At 34.7% G+C, this 17,187-nt stretch overlaps 1 protein-coding gene and 1 non-coding gene across 2 annotated transcripts; both read left to right on the top strand.

Annotated features, from left to right (window-relative positions):
• The first annotated feature begins 76 nt into the window (after positions 1-76).
• Positions 77-17,130, top strand: LOC129249362 (sodium- and chloride-dependent glycine transporter 1). Its single transcript, XM_054889150.1, has 10 exons — positions 77-911; positions 8,295-8,426; positions 8,510-8,673; positions 12,711-12,772; positions 12,849-12,972; positions 13,077-13,410; positions 14,036-14,187; positions 14,268-14,396; positions 16,362-16,562; positions 16,634-17,130. The coding sequence occupies exons 1-10, from the start codon at positions 677-679 to the stop codon at positions 16,946-16,948; spliced, it is 1,848 nt and encodes a 615-aa protein (XP_054745125.1). The 5' UTR covers positions 77-676; the 3' UTR covers positions 16,949-17,130.
• On the top strand, positions 7,843-8,039 carry Trnay-gua (transfer RNA tyrosine (anticodon GUA)). Its single transcript has 2 exons — positions 7,843-7,879; positions 8,004-8,039. It is a non-coding gene; the product is annotated as a tRNA-Tyr (tRNA).
• Positions 17,131-17,187: the final 57 nt, after the last annotated feature.

The raw sequence follows: 17,187 nt of genomic DNA on the forward strand, positions 1-17,187 counted from the left end.
CGGGCAGACAGGCAAGCAAATACGCAGATTTGCGTTAATTTGGCTGACGTTGACTAAAAATTGTGCACTCGAAATGCTTTTGCCGCAGTTGTCGATGGACGGCGCGCGTGTAATGAACTCAATAGGTCGCAACATGCGATCCCAATGATAAGTGCCAGTGATAAGCCACTACGACGGAGTGTGAAAATTCAAGATAGGAAAAAACGAAAGTTCTATTGGGGCAAAGTTTCTATTCATTGTATGAATCCTTACATAATATATTCAAAGGATAAGAAACGGAAGGCAACTCAGTGAAGGGAAGCTTCCATATCAAGTTTAATTACTCATACGCACTGTTGTACAAATCCAAAGAATGAGCTGTGATTTTTTGAAATTTTTTTGTTTCCACATACGTACAAAAGTAAGAAATAATTAAGTACATAAGAAATGAGATGAGATCCTAAAGTGCAAAGCTAATTTTTAAAATTAATAAAAATAAATAAATTTTGTCCGAAAGCGGTTCCAAGCTAAAATTAAAAAAAACTATACAAATACTGCCATAAAATAAAGGATTAAATAAAAAAATAAAAAATATACACAAATTCCAATTTTCCAATACTTTTTCGTCACGCCGACAGGAAAAAGACACATCACAATTGAGTATTTTTTTTAAACTAACCAACTCCACATTCTCGAAATGTTCAGCCGCAGCAATTCGCATCCTGGCAATGCACCAAATGATGCATACACGCAAGGGTATACCAACACTACGCCAGTCAAGCCCAAAGAGACCGCTTCAAAAGCTCCCGAACGTGATTCTGATCGTGGCCATTGGGGTTCGAAAACTGAGTTTATCTTATCCTGCATTGGCTATGCGGTTGGCATTGGCAATGTGTGGCGTTTTCCTTATCTGTGCTATCGCAGTGGAGGAGGTGAGTGTGTGCTTTGAAAATAAATATTCCAAATATATCTATGCAATGAAAAGAAATACTCATCAAAAAGCAATAAAAAAATATAAATAAAAAAAGTGAATTTAAAGGATGCACAAGTAAGAAAGTGTGAAAAAATTAAAACTAAAACAAAAAAACAATTATTACAATTATATTGTATAAACAAATAATATATTATGAACTGAATTGTATACACTCGTAAACGGGGTGATACCATAGCAAGTGATCCAAGTATTTTGGATATTATCGTCAATTTAAAAAAAATTGGCTTATTTGTAGAATTGAGTATAATAAAAGTAAACTAAAAAAATCTGAAAAAATATATAAAAATTTTGAAATTTACTTTATGTTGAAAAGTGTTGCACAAAGTTTTTTGAAGTGAAATGTTTTCGGCTTTTTTTAATTTTTTTATGATAACATATATAAAAAAATTCTGAAAAACTAAAAAATTTTTGTTAAAAATTTTTGGAAAACATTTTTTTTATTGTATGATAATTTATTTAACATTTATTTTTGATAATTTTTCAAACACGTGCCCTTTTGAATTTCAGCAATAGTGAAATGCAGTACTCTAGCGCCGCAACAAGTATGCACAGCGCTTCGCTAGGGTGGTATTTTTCACTGATTCGCTTGAATATAACTCGAAAATTTAAGGAACCCGGGTTTGACTAGACTTTTCTGCACATTTTCGACTTTGTGCGTAAATTTAACATATTTCTACTATAGCTAACGACTTGAGCTTCCAGGTAGCTTCCTAAAATTTAATTTTCTATCGATTTCTTGTTTAATCTTTTAAAAAGGATCCTCGAACAGGGCGAAAAAAGGCCAGACCTGGGTGCTCAACCGCAGGTTTTCAAAAAGGTGCCCCACAGAGGGAAACACACAAATACATATTTGGTTTTTAAATTTTGAACAAAAAAAGTTATTTTTTTATTGTATTAAATAAATCTTTTTAAAGTAGTATAAGCATAATAAAAAAATAATAAAATAAAATATTTTTTAAATATGTTAAAAAGAATCGATGGTATTTTTTTAGCAATAAAAGCTCTATAGCATAATTTTCAACATTGAATAAATCTCGAATCTTTTGATTTTTGCTTACACATTTTTTTAGTTTCTTCTTATTATACTGGAGTTTGTACCATACAGTTTTGTAAGCAAACTAATTTTTTGAAAAATTGGCTATGTCAAATGTCTATGGAATTACCCATAGGTATTATGTGTGAACAAATTCCGCCTTGACCAGAAAGTTCCTGGAATACAATCAGAAAATTCAAAATGCATGTTTATTTCTCGGCTGTTAAAACGCGCCCATAGTGATTTTTTGATTCGATCAAACAGAAAAAAATCGTAGGGAGCGATATTTTGTTAAAAAAATTCACGAATAATGATAGCACTGTGCGAAGTGGAAACATCAAAAAAAATTTTTTTTTGTCCAATGGCTTCATGTAAACGTCTCTTATTAATTGTCTGACCGTCTAGCAAAAATTCGTGTTGTACAATACCATTATAGTCCATAAACGACGTCTTTTTGTGGTCTTGGTTTATTCGAAGCCATCCAGTCACTCGCCTGATATTTGGAGTGCGTGTCGCAAAAAAAAGACAAAACAAAGGCTAATTTGTTTCATCTAATATGTAGAAAAACTTGTTAATATGTAGTCACCCCATTTTGTTGGATACAGAAATTTTATGTTACTTCTGTATTAAAACTTCTGGCATCTGGGGTAGTTGATAAAATTCTTCATTGCAAAACTATGTATGTCAAAATTCTATACTCCAAATTCTGGGAACTGTACGGATAATGAGAAGACGTGCGAACCCCTCAAAATTTTCAATACAGGAGGTAGATTTTGGCAATAATATTAAAATAACCAGTGCTAATTTAAGGAACCGTTCAAATTGAAAACCGTGTAACCATCTTCATAAAATCGTACCAACAACCGAAGTAAATTTTTGTAATTAATCAGCCCCATTAGATATGCCTAATCTTATTAAAATCCAAAATTTAATCTAAGAAAAATTTCAAAATTTTTCAATCTTTCTGAATTTTTAATAAATACTAATTACTTCATTCAAAACAAAATATAATTTTCTTTCATAAAGTACTTTAAAAATACAGAATCAATATGTACATACACTGATTTTTAATACCCAGAATATTGAAAATTCAGAACTATCATGAAGCAATAATTGAAGGTGATGTAAGATGTCTAATTTTCACCCAGTGCCAGCTATCTTGAGCTACTTCATAAATGCCTGATGACCTTTTGGAGGGCAGATCAGAGCAAATTCTAAAAAAGAAACAGTACTCAAAAGCATTAAAATAAAAACTTTTGCTAAAAAGTTAGCAGGCAATCCATTTTTTGTTGAGCCACAAAACGTGGACCAAAGAGGGCGTTAAGTTTATTAATATTTCAAAAGTCAAAATGAAAAGAAAAGATTGTGAAATCGTGCGGCACTTCATTGACACCAGGCGAAAAAGTTTGCGTGCATCACTTTTCGGCAACGCTCCTCGCCATCCTGCCAGATCGGAAGAGATCGAAGTTTTCTATGTAGTGATGCTCTTTGAATGCCTATTGAAATTTTGCATTGCTTGAATGAGCCCGAGATGGGCATTTTAAGGAACGACTTTGGGAAACTAGATAAATTCAAAGCTCACATCAGTCAAATACACTCTGAGGGTTCTGAAGCAGATTAAAAAGTTGGAAGACTAACCAAAACTATGCATTAGGCTTAGGACGATATGACACAGGTAATATCTAAAACTCGTACATGGATGAACAAAAGCCTTCTGGGAATAGGGAAAATTTCTTTTTTTTTGTGAGAAACATGTAGTTTTAGATATAGGTTGTCAAAACTTTTGTGAACGTTCCGAAAGTTTCAGAAATTGTTAAAATCCAAAAATTAAGTTGAAAAATTAAGTTGTAATTTATTTTTGCATGATTTTGGTTAGTTAGTTTGTCCAACTACGAGCTTTTGGATATTTCGGATATTCACCTTTCTAAAATCTGAAAATTACAAAAAGTCAAGAGGTCCAAGTGAACGCCTCATAAAGAATCTAAAACTTAAAAAAAAATCATAGCAAATAAAAATATGAAAAATGTTTTTAATTTTTTACTACCTTTTCAGAAAGGGAATAAGCGAATGCCTCTTTTCCCCTTACTTCCAAATTGCATCAATGGATTAAGTCATGGATTTTCCAAACAGAGGTGTTATTTTGATATTCAAAGAAAAATGCTATTTTTTAATATAAATGATCGGATGTTTATTTCATTATAAAGAGGAAAGTATGTCGTTAATAGTGGAAAAGAACATTAAGCAAATGACCATCACGACTACGCTTACAGGACAATATCCTTTTCATGAAATTTACCATAACCGAATTGCAATTGGCGTAAACCTTCTTTTTCACGGGGCCCCAAAGAAAAAAGTTACAAGGGGTTAAATCACCAGATCTCGGTGGCCAATTGTGATCACTTCTTCGCGAGGTAACACGGTCCGGAAACTTCTCCCCTAAAAGAACAATGGTTTCGTTGCTTGTGTGGCACGTAGCGCCGTATTGTTGAAAATAAACGTTGTCCAGATCAATACCATCCTCATCCGCCCATAAAAAATCGTTAATCATCACTCGTTAGCGCAATCCATTCACCAATAACTCAATCAGTTGTGAATTTTTACACAACCTTTTATAATTGAATCATGAGCATTATGAAGTAAATTTTTTCTATATTTTTTCAGAATGTTCACCCAAAAGAATATTATTATGCAGAGTTTAGGACCTCTCTCGACCTTATTCACTCATCATACCTATATCATACCTCGTACTGTCTGATATTTCCCAACAAATGCCCAAAATTTGAACAAATTAAAAAATGGATTGTAAAAAGACTAGGATGTTTAATTTTATTTACTTCACATCTCCTTTGCATTAATAAACTTTATTTTTGTCACTTGTAAAAGTTTGTTTGTTTGGCACTTAAAAGTCAGGTCGACCAATTTTTCGATATCTTCATAAGAATCAAAATTATACTCAGTCAGTTCCTAAGTTGCCAACACGATTTTGTAAGTTTTTTTTTTAATTTCTAAATAAATTTTTTGTTACTATTTTAACCCTCAAATTGCTTCAATTGCTTAATGTGTCAGCTTCTATACAAAGTATGCAAATTTGTGTCGCACTTAAATTGCAAACATTTTTTGTGTGCTTTTACTTGTTTTTTTTTGTAGCAATTGCTTTAAATTTTTTCTGTACATACATATGTACGAGTATGTATATTATGTATGTATAAATGTGCATTGCTTTCACTAATTTCGTATTCGAATGTATTTTTAGATTACATATTCGCAAATAGATTCCCAGATGTGTGTGTGTGCAGCTGCCGAGCAAATTGAAGCAGAATCCATGCAAAGTTTTTTTAGTCGATTTTTTGCGCATGCATATGTACGAGTACAGTGGTGGCCAAATCATATGCAACTTTTATTCTGTTATGGAATAATTATTGGGTTGGCAACTAAGTAATTACTAAGTTCCTAGAAGGAATAACACAAAAGAGCCAGCATACACAATAGTACAATTTCGAGAATAATTAATAAGTTCATTAAAACAGAGAAAATGCCTGTTAAAGTATTAAAATTGCAAGCATCGAGAAGCGTCAATAGACGACTGTTAAAAGTAGAGGTAAAGGACTGTTCACAGGTTGCCGTCCAACACAAAAACCTATGTGATATGTAAAAAATAAATTTAAAAAATAAATTAAAATTTGTTCAATCATATCTGGATTCGTCAGTTACGTCTTTGCAAAACTATCTGTGCTGAGCTCCAATTCGATATTTTTATCGAAAAATTTGTTTTGCGCATTTTTCAGTGAGTTGCAATATTAATCTCCTCCAAAAGACGGAATTAAGCCATGCAAATTTTCGTGCTATGATTTATTACGATTTTCGACGTGGATTATTGAGACAGAAGCAAATTGATCAACTTACCTTGACTTTTGGCGTTGAAGCACTACACTTAGTCACCTTGAAAAGCTGGTATAACGACTTCCAACGTGATCGTCGATCCGTGCAGGATGAATTTTGTGAATGTCGTCCAAAAACGATTGTTGTGTCAGAGCTTTGGTAGGACTAGTATATATTCAATATTCCATGAACATTTGCTCGTCAAAAAGATTTGTTCTCGTTGGATATCGCATAATTTGAGAAATACCCAAAAAAAAATGGCTTCGATTAGTGTAAAAAATGTAGAAAAACTGCAACAGCGGTTGTTCAAAGGATGTATATGACATCCTAACACTATAGGTGACGAATCGTGAAAAAGGCACCTCAAAGCAAATGGTCGCCTGCTTTTTGAGGAAACCTGGTCAAGACCCAACTTAAAAATACGTAAAACAGTAAATTCCGAGTGGTGCACAACTAATTTTTTGCTAGAAGCTTTTGGAGAATTAAGGAAAACCAACTGGTGAAGACGAGAGAGTTTTTGATCACTCAAAACATCGAATTAATGGGTCATCCCTCGGCCCTAATTTGGCGCTGTCTTTAGTACCTGAACATCAAAAATAAAATGCGAGGTTAATATTTTGCAACGCCTGAGGAAGCTGCTGAAGCGTTTAAACAGTTTGTTTTGGTGGTATTTACCTCTGAGTGGCAAAAGTGCTTTGGAAATTGATTCAAATGCAAAAGTGTATTGACTTCATAGGAGAATATTTTGAAAAAACAATAAAGCCATTTTCGTTTTATTTTACCAAGTTTTCAATATTGGGCGGAAAATATAAAGGCAACCCTCGTAAAGCACTATGGAGGTAGTATGTATAATTAGTACATAAAGTTAATGTAATTATAGACCAATATCAGTACAAAAATATTTTTGAGATGTTGTCATATGAGGAGTGGGAAACGCCATTGCCTTGGCTCTACTGACAGGATAGAGACTCAAAGTACACTGTCCTATTTTAGCTATAAAAATGTCAATGTAATAGAATCTCTACCCAATTGAAAACTTGTGGTAACTGCAAAGCTAGATATAGCGATAAACTTCAAAAGGAATGACAATCAATCTCTACGAAAACCGTTGATAATTTATTTGTATAAATGACAAGACAATGTCGAGCAGTGATAAAAAATAACGGATTTACTACAAGGAATTAGTTTAACATACTTTTCTTTTTGTTTTCAAAAAATTTCATTTTTTTTTGTTCATGCATTTTTTGAGTTGTTATAAAAATTTTAATTTTTTACTTTTAGAATGGAATGTTATTTTATATAAAAACTAAATATAAGTGCGAATACCAAACTAAAATAATTTTACATTGAAACAACATTCGAACAAAATTGAACTAAACAAAATTTTCTATATTATTTCTATTATTTTGTAACAGAGTAATCGTTGCATATGATTTGGTCACCACTGTATGTATATGTGTGTGCACAAAAGTGGTTATATTTCTGCAGGCGCTGTGCTCAGTTTCCCCTTGTATGTGTGAATTTCAAACGTCGGCGCTCATAGCGCAGTAGCCAAATGGCATTGCATTCTAAGAACCTCGGTTCAAGCCACGGAGAGGACAACTATTTTTTTATAATAATAAATGAATAAAATAAAAATAAAAATTCATAAGATGAACTTTAATGCTAGTTTAGAACCAGCCGACACTTTTTTATGAGAAAATTTTGCAAGGCCAAAATGCATTCATCCGCTTTCACCAATAAAATTTCCTACCATCTCAATGTTTCATGCATACTGTGAGTTCGGCTTCCGAGGGAAACGAATGGCAGTAAAGCACACACCACGTTTAGTGATATATAAATTTACGTATGTACATACGGGTACGTAGCTTTTGATGCATTTATGGTGCGCGCGCGTATCTCCGCAAGCCAAGCGGTGAAATACACAAGAATGCACTTTTCCAGGTGGCTCACAACGCCTTCGATAGCTCAGTTGGTAGAGCGGTGGACTGTAGAAACTCAGTTGTTAAGTAGAGAGCCAGTGCGGCCGAATATTCATGCCCATGGAAAACAATTTTCCTATGCGTATATGATAAACGCTTTGTATTGCCATCCCTACTGCAATCCTGATATGTTGAAATCCATAGGTCGCTGGTTCAAATCCGGCTCGAAGGAGACTTACAAACTTTATTTTTCGAAACTGCAACTATTTTTTTTTTTAATTTTTAATAAAACTACTGTGAAGCTTTTATAATATTGTGTAAAAATCTTGAATAAATATAATTTCTTTATTGTTTATTAAACCTTAAAATACGTTAATAATTTTATATTGTAAATTTAAGTTGCTTAAAAGCTCTCTATCTCCTCCTTTTTATTATAATTTCATTGTAATTATTTTTTTATTTTTTAAACCACCTTACACGTTTTTAGGTGCATTTTTGGTACCTTATCTACTAATGTTGTTTTGTTGTGGCATTCCTTTATTTCTTATGGAAATTGTTATGGGCCAATTTTCCAGCGTTGGCTGCATAGGCGTATTTCGCTTGGCTCCTTTATTTAAAGGTTAGTTTAATTGAATGTTTAAGTTTAAAGTATGCAACATATAAACAATGCAATAATTCAATTTTATCCTATTTACTTTTCAGGCGCTGGCTTCGCCATAGTAATTGTGAATTTCATTTGCACTTGCTACTACTCTGTGATTATTGCATATCCAATAATGTTTTTAAGTAAACTATTTTCGCAAAAATTACCATGGATTGATTGTAAGAACCCGTGGAATACGGAGTATTGTGTAGAGGTTTTAGATGTAAGTACTGCAGACATATGCAAGGTTTTGTTTATAAAGAAAGATAATATATTCCCAGCACTTGGAAGCCAAAAAGTACAAGGTGGGCCATATAGCGTTTGCTTTTTTAACCACCTTTTTTTGAGAATGGTAATACAAATGACATGTCAAATGTGTTCATAATTTACTTAAAGGTTTGACATTTACGAAATGGGACGCTATACGCTTGAACAAAATTGGGAAATATTGAAAACCTATTTCCAAAGTGGTGAGTCTTCTCCTTCTTCCGCGGTTACAGTAAATGGCGAGCGTTGCCGTGACATGCTCAACGAGTTTTTGTTTCCAAATATTGAAGAGGATGACATGGACGACATTTGGCTTCTACACTGCCAAACACTAGTTTGGTCACACTGCCAAAGTTACACTCGAACTTTTGGCTACCGTTTTTGAAAACCGAATAATCAGCCGAAATTCCGATATCAGCCGCCTCGGAGCTGTGATTTAAGCCCGTTGGACTATTTTTTGTAGGGAGCCGTTAAGGAAAAATGCTATGCGAACCATCCAGAGACGATTGATGCTTTAAAACACGAAATCGAAGTTGCCATTCATGAAATTGGAGCCCAAACAATCGAAAATATGCTTAAAAATTGGGTTGATCGAATGGCCTACTGTTAAGCCAGTTGTGGCAGTCATTTGAACGATATTATTTTTCATTCATAAATGACAATGTTCAATCTTCAAAATAAAAAAAAAAAGTTTGAAAAAATATTGACTAGTTTTTTTATAGCCGATTCAAAAAGCAAATTTTACATGGCCCACCCTATACTAAATAAATTAGCAAGTTTTTTATTTCACTAACAATAATTAATAAAAAAAATAGCAGTACTACTGTTCAAGTTTCAAAACGATTTGTCCAGTAGAGCAATTTAAAGTTATGGCATACAAGGACTTCTTTGACACTTTGTGCCCCCGACCGGCGCTCTAGCAAATAATTTGAATACAAGGACTTCAATGCATACACTCACTCGCTCGGTCAGAGCTGGACATTCTCCATTCATATTCCCTCAAGGAAAGAGTGGACGTAGTTTAGCATTTGTGGACAATACCACACTAACTTGTTCACGGATAGCTCAAAGTGGGATGGAAGGTTAAGTGGATGAGTAGTCTGAGAGGAGCTCCTCATTAAACTCAAGTTAAGGCTACCGAAGCATAGTGATTCAAATGGAGGCAGGGGACACACTCAAAGAAGCAGCTGACTGGTTATCAGGTAACTGAGTATTAACTTCGACAACCAGCCGGTAGTTGGAGCCCTGACTGCGATGATGGGGCGCTCGACATTGGTCGGGGATCACTTCGCTTAAATTCTCGAGCTAAGCAGGCAGGGAACTCGTGAGCTCGAAAGATTAATAAAACCGCGGTTTTCGAGTTTTGTGGGCGATGTTGGACTCGAAATGACTTCAGGTCGTTTTGCGGCAGCTGTCAGAATGCTGATGTGGAATCACATCCGCTTCTTCGTCGCAGTTATTCTGCTCTTGTAATGTGTCTTACGCCTACGGATATAGCAGGCCTTGATATCAAGCATCTGATGAATTACATCATGGGCAAGAGACGGTTAACACAAACTCGGGCGTAGTCATCGTTCGGGTTTTGGTTTTTCTTAACCCCCATTCTTAATACCACAGCTCTATCCTCTTTTTTTACTGTTCCCCCTTTATCTCTGGGGGGGGTTAGGTTAATGTAAACAAATAAGATACCTGAAAAAGGAAAGTGGTTTATAAACACAAAAATGTAAACAAAACTTAGAATTACGTCAGCTCATTACTCATACTCATATATTTGATTTTCAGATAAGTATATGTGTACAATACATACAATACATTCTTGTTTTAGCGTCTACAATATTCTACTGGTAATACTGAACAAAAAAGTCCACGAAAGTATGACTCTAAAGTGGATTTCGAGCCTCATTATTTTTATATTCAGGTTATTAATCCCCAACATTTTTTTTATTTTAATGTTTTGAAGGGATATATTTATATGTAGTTCACAGATACGAGAAGTTAGCTTATTGATGTTTATTGTACTCAAAACTCTCCGCTGTTGACTATTTTTAAGGAAAGAAAATTGAATTTCCCTACTTTTAAATAAAAATAACTTTTTATTGCAACTATTTTTTTTTTAAATTATCAAGTATTTGATAACAAAGGAAAAACTCTAGCAACATAATGTTACGGAAAGAATTCTATTCATTATAACTCACGGTAATTTTCTTTATAATATTGCATTAAACTCTGTGATAAAAAACTATTTTTTTTAAACTACTTTTTCTCAGGTTTACTCAAGTTTTTTAGTGTAAAAAAACTGCATAACTCGAATTTTGAATTGAAACTTCAAAATCTAACAAACCAAAATCTGCACCCAAGGTAGGAAAATTAATGTTTTATAGGTTGACATATAAATTACTTACTCGTACTTATATTTATTTATATATTACATATGGTGAAAAGGTTTTGTATGTCATACAAAAGAAAAAATTTCGAAGCATGAGGGTAAAATATGAGACACATTTTAAATCGAGCTGTGAGGTTCAGCGCTCTAGATGGGCCTGGTTTCCTGGGGTGGCGGGCCTTGGTCAGGAAAAGCCATAGTCATTCCGGTACGTAGAACCGGTTGTATTGGGAATGTATGCTGCTTTCGTCTGGTCGCCTGACACTAGTGATTTGCAGTGGACAAAGTTCCAGATCTGTCAAAAAACTGCAACACCTTCACAATGAGGCTTCCATGTCCCCAGTTAAGCACAGCAAAATGCTCAGCAAGTAATTCCTGCTTGGGTGTTGCCGTAGGAATCACCTCTGCAATAATTTGCTATAGTCTGTGCCATCTCCCAGGCGAGGCTCAGGTGGCATCTCTTGAACTACACTGACGAGATCCAGGACATAACATAACTGCAACTACTGGACCGGACAATATTATATATAGACAGACGTTAAACGACATCCACCGGTATAGTCTCACGAGTTTGCTAAACTCCCGACCCCCAAATGCCGTTATCAGAGTCCAACAACCACTTGTTGCAGATGAAGGGCTTCCGCTGCCTCGCAAGATCCGCGTGACTTTAATTGTGCTCTGGATATTGTAAGAGGTTAAAGGCATGTGAAGGCATACCGTACGGTGCTTATCACCTATTCACATGCCCTTTCAAACCCACTTACCTAAGACCCCTCTTCCCCTGTACACAATCTGTTAAAACAGCACCTGGCCTACCGTTAGATGAGCTAGACGATGACGATTGGTGACTACACTGGACTGTAGTAAACTGCTACAACAACAACAAATTTTAATTTTTTCCGATTTTGAATCGCCTTTTAAATTATTATTTTGTTAACTAGTGTGAATGTAAGACTATATGCAAATAGACTATTTTTATATGTGTTTTAAAAAAATATTATTTTTTGCATTCAAAAACCAGATACATAGATTTTCTTCCAAAAAAACAAAAACCGAATAAAATAAAGTTTATTGGGGATTAATAAATGAAATTAAAAATAAGGAGGCTCGAAATCCATTTTAGAGTAATGTTTCTAAGGACTGTTTTACAAACGGATACTGAGATAAAAAATTTAACCCAACCTAGGGCACATATATTATATATATATAATTGGAGCGTACACCCTTTTTGGGTGTTTGGCCGAGCTCCTCCTCCTATTTTTGGTGTGCGCGTCTTGATGTTGTTCCACAAATGGAGGGACCTAAAGTTTCAAGCCCACTCCGAACCGCAGATATTTTTATGAGGAGTTTTTTCATGGCAGAAATGCACTCGGAGGTTTGCCATTGCCTGCCGAGGGGCGACCGCTATTAGAAAAATGTTTTTATTAATTTTGGTTTCCCCGAGATTCGAACCAACGTTGTCTCTGTGAATTCCGAATGGTAATCACGTACCAACCCATTCGGCTACGGCGGCTGCCATGCACATATATTATATATTATTATTATTTCCTAATTGCCCACAAGAGCTTTTTATGTTTTTTTGGTCAATTTTTAATTTTTTATCATTTCAGTTAGGTAATGGTAATTTTACTCATCATACGGGTTTTCGCACGCCAGCCGATGAATTTTTTCAGTGAGTATTAACGGTTTCTTGTATGTGAATCAGCAAATTATCCTGTTTTTTTGTTTTTGGTTTTCATTTATTACAGTCATGAAATATTACAAGTATCCGATAGTATTGAAGAATTGGGTGGCATAGTTTGGCCGCTATTTTATTGTCTAATCTTTGTATGGCTCTCCGTATATATCTGCATTATTCGCGGCATAAAAACAGTAAGTCCAACGCTATCTTCTCTTAATTTACTCCTATATAGAATTATGAAAAATCTAAATAATCATGCCATTTCTTCATTCATTTTTTTCAAAAACCTTCCCAGGTTGGCAAAGTTGTATACTTCACGGCGGTCTTCCCATTCTTCATACTCTTCGTATTGTTCATACGCGGCATTACTTTGCCTGGTGCTATGAAAGGCATTTTGTTCTACATCAAGCCGGAGTGGTCTCGTCTTTTGGACCTTAAAGTTTGGGCTGATGCTGCAATACAAATATTCTTCTCATTGGGACCTGGTTGGGGTGGTATTGTGAATATGGCAAGCTTTAATAACTTTCGAAATAACGCCAGAGGTGATTCGTTTGTCATACCGATAGTGAATTGTACGACTAGCATATTTGCGGGATTCGTAGTTTTCTCTGTGCTGGGTTTCTTGTCACGTGAGTGTGAAGGAAGCAAATTACACAGGTCTATATGTGTTTTTTTTTGTTTTTTTTTTTAATATGAAACGAACTCAATAAGGTGGACGCAAAGTTAAAAAGTTTAGCTAAGGTCATCAAACTGAATCAAAATGATAATTTTGGAGTCGTTGATTACCGATATCTTAAATTTTTAAGCGCTGATATCAGATTTATAATCCCAAAAACCCCCGAATAATCGATCGTAATCACTGAACCTTAAAGGTCTCACCCCATTTTATTCAGAGTTGTTTTTTTTTTTTTTTTTTTTTTTTTTTTTTTAACTTACATATATGGTGGTCATAGTGCAAGATTCAAGCTATAATTTGGGAATAAGTTTTAGTTCTTGGCCCGTCAGGTTTGTACGAAAATGAGGGGTTAAGCACCTAAAATCACGTTTTGACAGGTTTTTACTCCCAATTTTCTAAAAATGATGACTTAGTATGCACTCTTGCACCCCAAAATCGTGTTCACCGTACAAAAATTCTTTGGAAACTAGTCTCATATAAACAAAAACAAAAAACTCAAAAATATACATTTTGTAGACCTGTGCTATCTGTATATATCGCTAACGATTTCGAGTAAATTTTTGTTTACATTATTTCAGATCAGTCAGGTATACCTGTCGCCACTGTGGCCACTTCTGGCCCTGGACTAGCATTTGTGACATATCCTCAGGCAATCGCTATGCTACCACTGCCGCATTTGTGGGCTGCACTTTTCTTTTTCATGCTGTTCCTGCTTGGCTTGGATAGTGTGGTGAGTTTTTACACTTCGTTTGGAAATTTATACACCGTTAGAAGTTGAACTATATTAAATTGAATTGTAAACAATTTTAGTTTGTGCAAATTGAGGCTATTATATCGTCCGTCGTCGATGAGGTACCAAAACTGCGTAGACATAAAGCACTCGTCACATTGGGCTCGGTCATAATTATGTTTCTGATGTCGATCATTATGGTGACACGGGTAAGAACCTATACACATATTTATAAGTGGCGAACGATTTGGTGAAAGGTTTGAATGAGGTTTGTTAAAAAAATGAGGTGAATTTTCAAATATCGCGAGCTACGTACATTCAACTTTCGATTATTACTTTTTTATGTTGGTACACTCGACTCGAAGATATGTTCACGGTTTTAGCAATATTGCATCTTTAGTTTGTTTGTGAGAGGCAGAAATAAGACAAGTATTTTGGGTCTTATTCACAATTAGAGAAGTTGTTGAGGATGCCGGCATATCGACATACCGGGTGGCTCATGCCATGCAATCTTTCCTGAATTTTGACCAAAAACAAACGCGTGAGTATCGTTCAAGAATGGGTGAATAACGTCAACGATGATCCAGATTAGCTTAAATAAGTCATAACTGGTGACAAATCATAGGTATATGGTTATGGCATCGAAATCAAAGCCTAGTCGTGCCAATAGAAGAGTCCAAGAGAGCCAAGAGTCGATAGCAGAAAATTGTCGAACACGCAAAACACTTGTCCTTTTTATGCATATTACAAACAAACTAAAGATGCTATATTGCTACATAGAAAAACTAATAATCGAAAGTCGAATGTACGAATGTGTGGGATGTGCCTGGTTTTCACTGGAAGACTCAGTTTCTCTTTTATTTAAGCGGAATTTAAAAAAACTTTTTGTGGCTTCCTTTTTGATTTGGTTTATTTGGCAATTGGTCAGTTTTCGCCTTTCGTAGGCTTTTTCACACCGTAATTTTGTCCATTTTGTTTTAAAAAGACCGCATTACTGGCTCTGATATTCCGATTCTTCACAAAATCTCACGGTTTGAGTAGCCGTCGTTAAGGTACAGCCTGATTTGGACCATTTCAGAATCATTAAGATATTTTCCCCATGGCATTTACAATTACCAATTTAACGCAAAAATGAGTTATTTTTTATTCACTTCAATGTCTTCAGCTTCCTTATTCTGGTGCGTTTATACGAATATGTTCTTATTTTAAGTGTGATATTTAAAAATGTATTAAATTTTGGTTTTGAATAATTTTTTTACTAAATAAAAATAGTATTTTGAGTGATGAAAATCTTTATTTTGACCTTTACTCCTTCTTACTTGTTAGTGTCAATTATGATTGACGTACGACGCTACCTGCAAAAATTATCAACCATCCGTTGTACCGATTAATTTTGCTACACCTATAAGAACTTTTAATATTTTTATCCTAACAATGAAAATATTAATATTGGTGGCTGAAAACGGTTTTACTGCTCTTCAAAATATTCTCTACTCTGATCAATACACTTTGGAGTTGTTTTGAACCAATTTTAGAAGCACTTTCTCTAGTCGCATTTCCAGAGATCCACCGCGAACGCACCTCTTTTACTACAACGTAATCATGCAAAATCCTATTGATGCTTGTCATACAAATGCCTAAAGATTCATTCATCATTTCACTTACAGCATCTCTATTTTCTGGCACAAAAACTGATTTTGGACGACCTTCCCAGAATCTGCCGGTGAGCGAACAGCGACCACGAAAAAGTTCATTGTACCAGTGTTTTATGGTGCTAATATTAGTGATAGCTCGCCAAATAATGATTTTGGTTCATCGATGCATTCTTGTCTTGTTAACCCACGTTGAATACAGTGAAAAATAATCGCACGAAAATGTTCACTCTTTAATTCCACTTTTCGCCGAGATGAATTTTTAAAGCCACTGTATCAACACTAATATGGCTCACACATCAAAACATTCTGAGCGCGTTTATTGTAAAATATGTTAAACTTTTTAATGGAAACGTCAGATGGTGTCTAATGTAAAGTAGAAGTGTCCAAGGCCAGAAATATAAATAGCAGCTCTTGTAGCAGTTCCCAATTAATACAATTTCATTTTTGCTTAATTTTTATGCAATACTTTGCTGGAATTACTTTTTCCGTAATTATTTTAACTCCTCCCCTCTTCTTTAGGGCGGCATGTTTATTCTCCAACTACTTGACTGGTATTCTGCTTCCATTTCGGTAATACTCATTTGTTTGCTGGAAGTTGTGATGGTCGCCTGGATTTATGGAGTAGACAATTTCATGGATGATATTTACTTCATGATTGGCAAGAGGCCTGAGATCGGTTGGAAAATTTGTTGGGTGTATATAACGCCGACTATATTAATCGTAGGCACAAAACACTTTTTTAATTTATTGGCTCACATTTTTCTCTATAAATTCCTTTCTTTCCCTATCAGGGCATGTTTTTCACCACCATCATATTCAATCGCGATATAACGTACAACGGTATTATATATCCACGCTGGGCTATAGCTCTTGGTTGGTTGAGTTGTTGTGTATCAATCGCTTGCATTCCAGTTTATATGATATATGCGCTAATGCGCGGGAAGGGTTCCGTGATGGAGACTTTGCGAAAGCAACTGCAAGTCATCGACTGGACGCCGGCAAGTGAGGAACATCAACTTGAATATGAGGAGTATCAGCGTTCACGCAAATTGACATGCGAACTCAATAATATCAGAGTAGAAACGGTAGCTACGATAAGAGTATGAAGTTATTAAATGTGAATGCATATATAGAGTTACAATCTATAGTTATTTGTAAATGATAGAAAAGTGCATACATCTGTATACACGTATGTATGATTGTATTGTATATTTATAAATACATTTTTATTTCCATAAACAATTTTAGCGACATAGACATTTTAAAATCACGAAAATAAAATGTAAGCATTTATCCATAAAAAAAGTATATACAATTTTTTAACTTTACTATTAATTCGCATTTG

The sequence above is a fragment of the Anastrepha obliqua genome, chromosome 5 (assembly GCF_027943255.1).
Source record: "Anastrepha obliqua isolate idAnaObli1 chromosome 5, idAnaObli1_1.0, whole genome shotgun sequence".
Taxonomy (NCBI): domain Eukaryota; kingdom Metazoa; phylum Arthropoda; class Insecta; order Diptera; family Tephritidae; genus Anastrepha; species Anastrepha obliqua.

What these genes read in the sequence shown, in the direction of transcription:
- LOC129249362 (XM_054889150.1), top strand. Translation starts at nt 677, where the DNA reads ATGTTCAGCCGCAGCAATTCGCATCCTGGCAATGCACCAAATGATGCA. An exon ending in ATTGTGTAGAGGTTTTAGAT is followed by an intron (nt 8,674 to 12,710) that starts GTAAGTACTGCA and finishes TTATCATTTCAG; the next exon opens with TTAGGTAATGGTAATTTTAC. An exon ending in TAACGCCGACTATATTAATC is followed by an intron (nt 16,563 to 16,633) that starts GTAGGCACAAAA and finishes TTTCCCTATCAG; the next exon opens with GGCATGTTTTTCACCACCAT.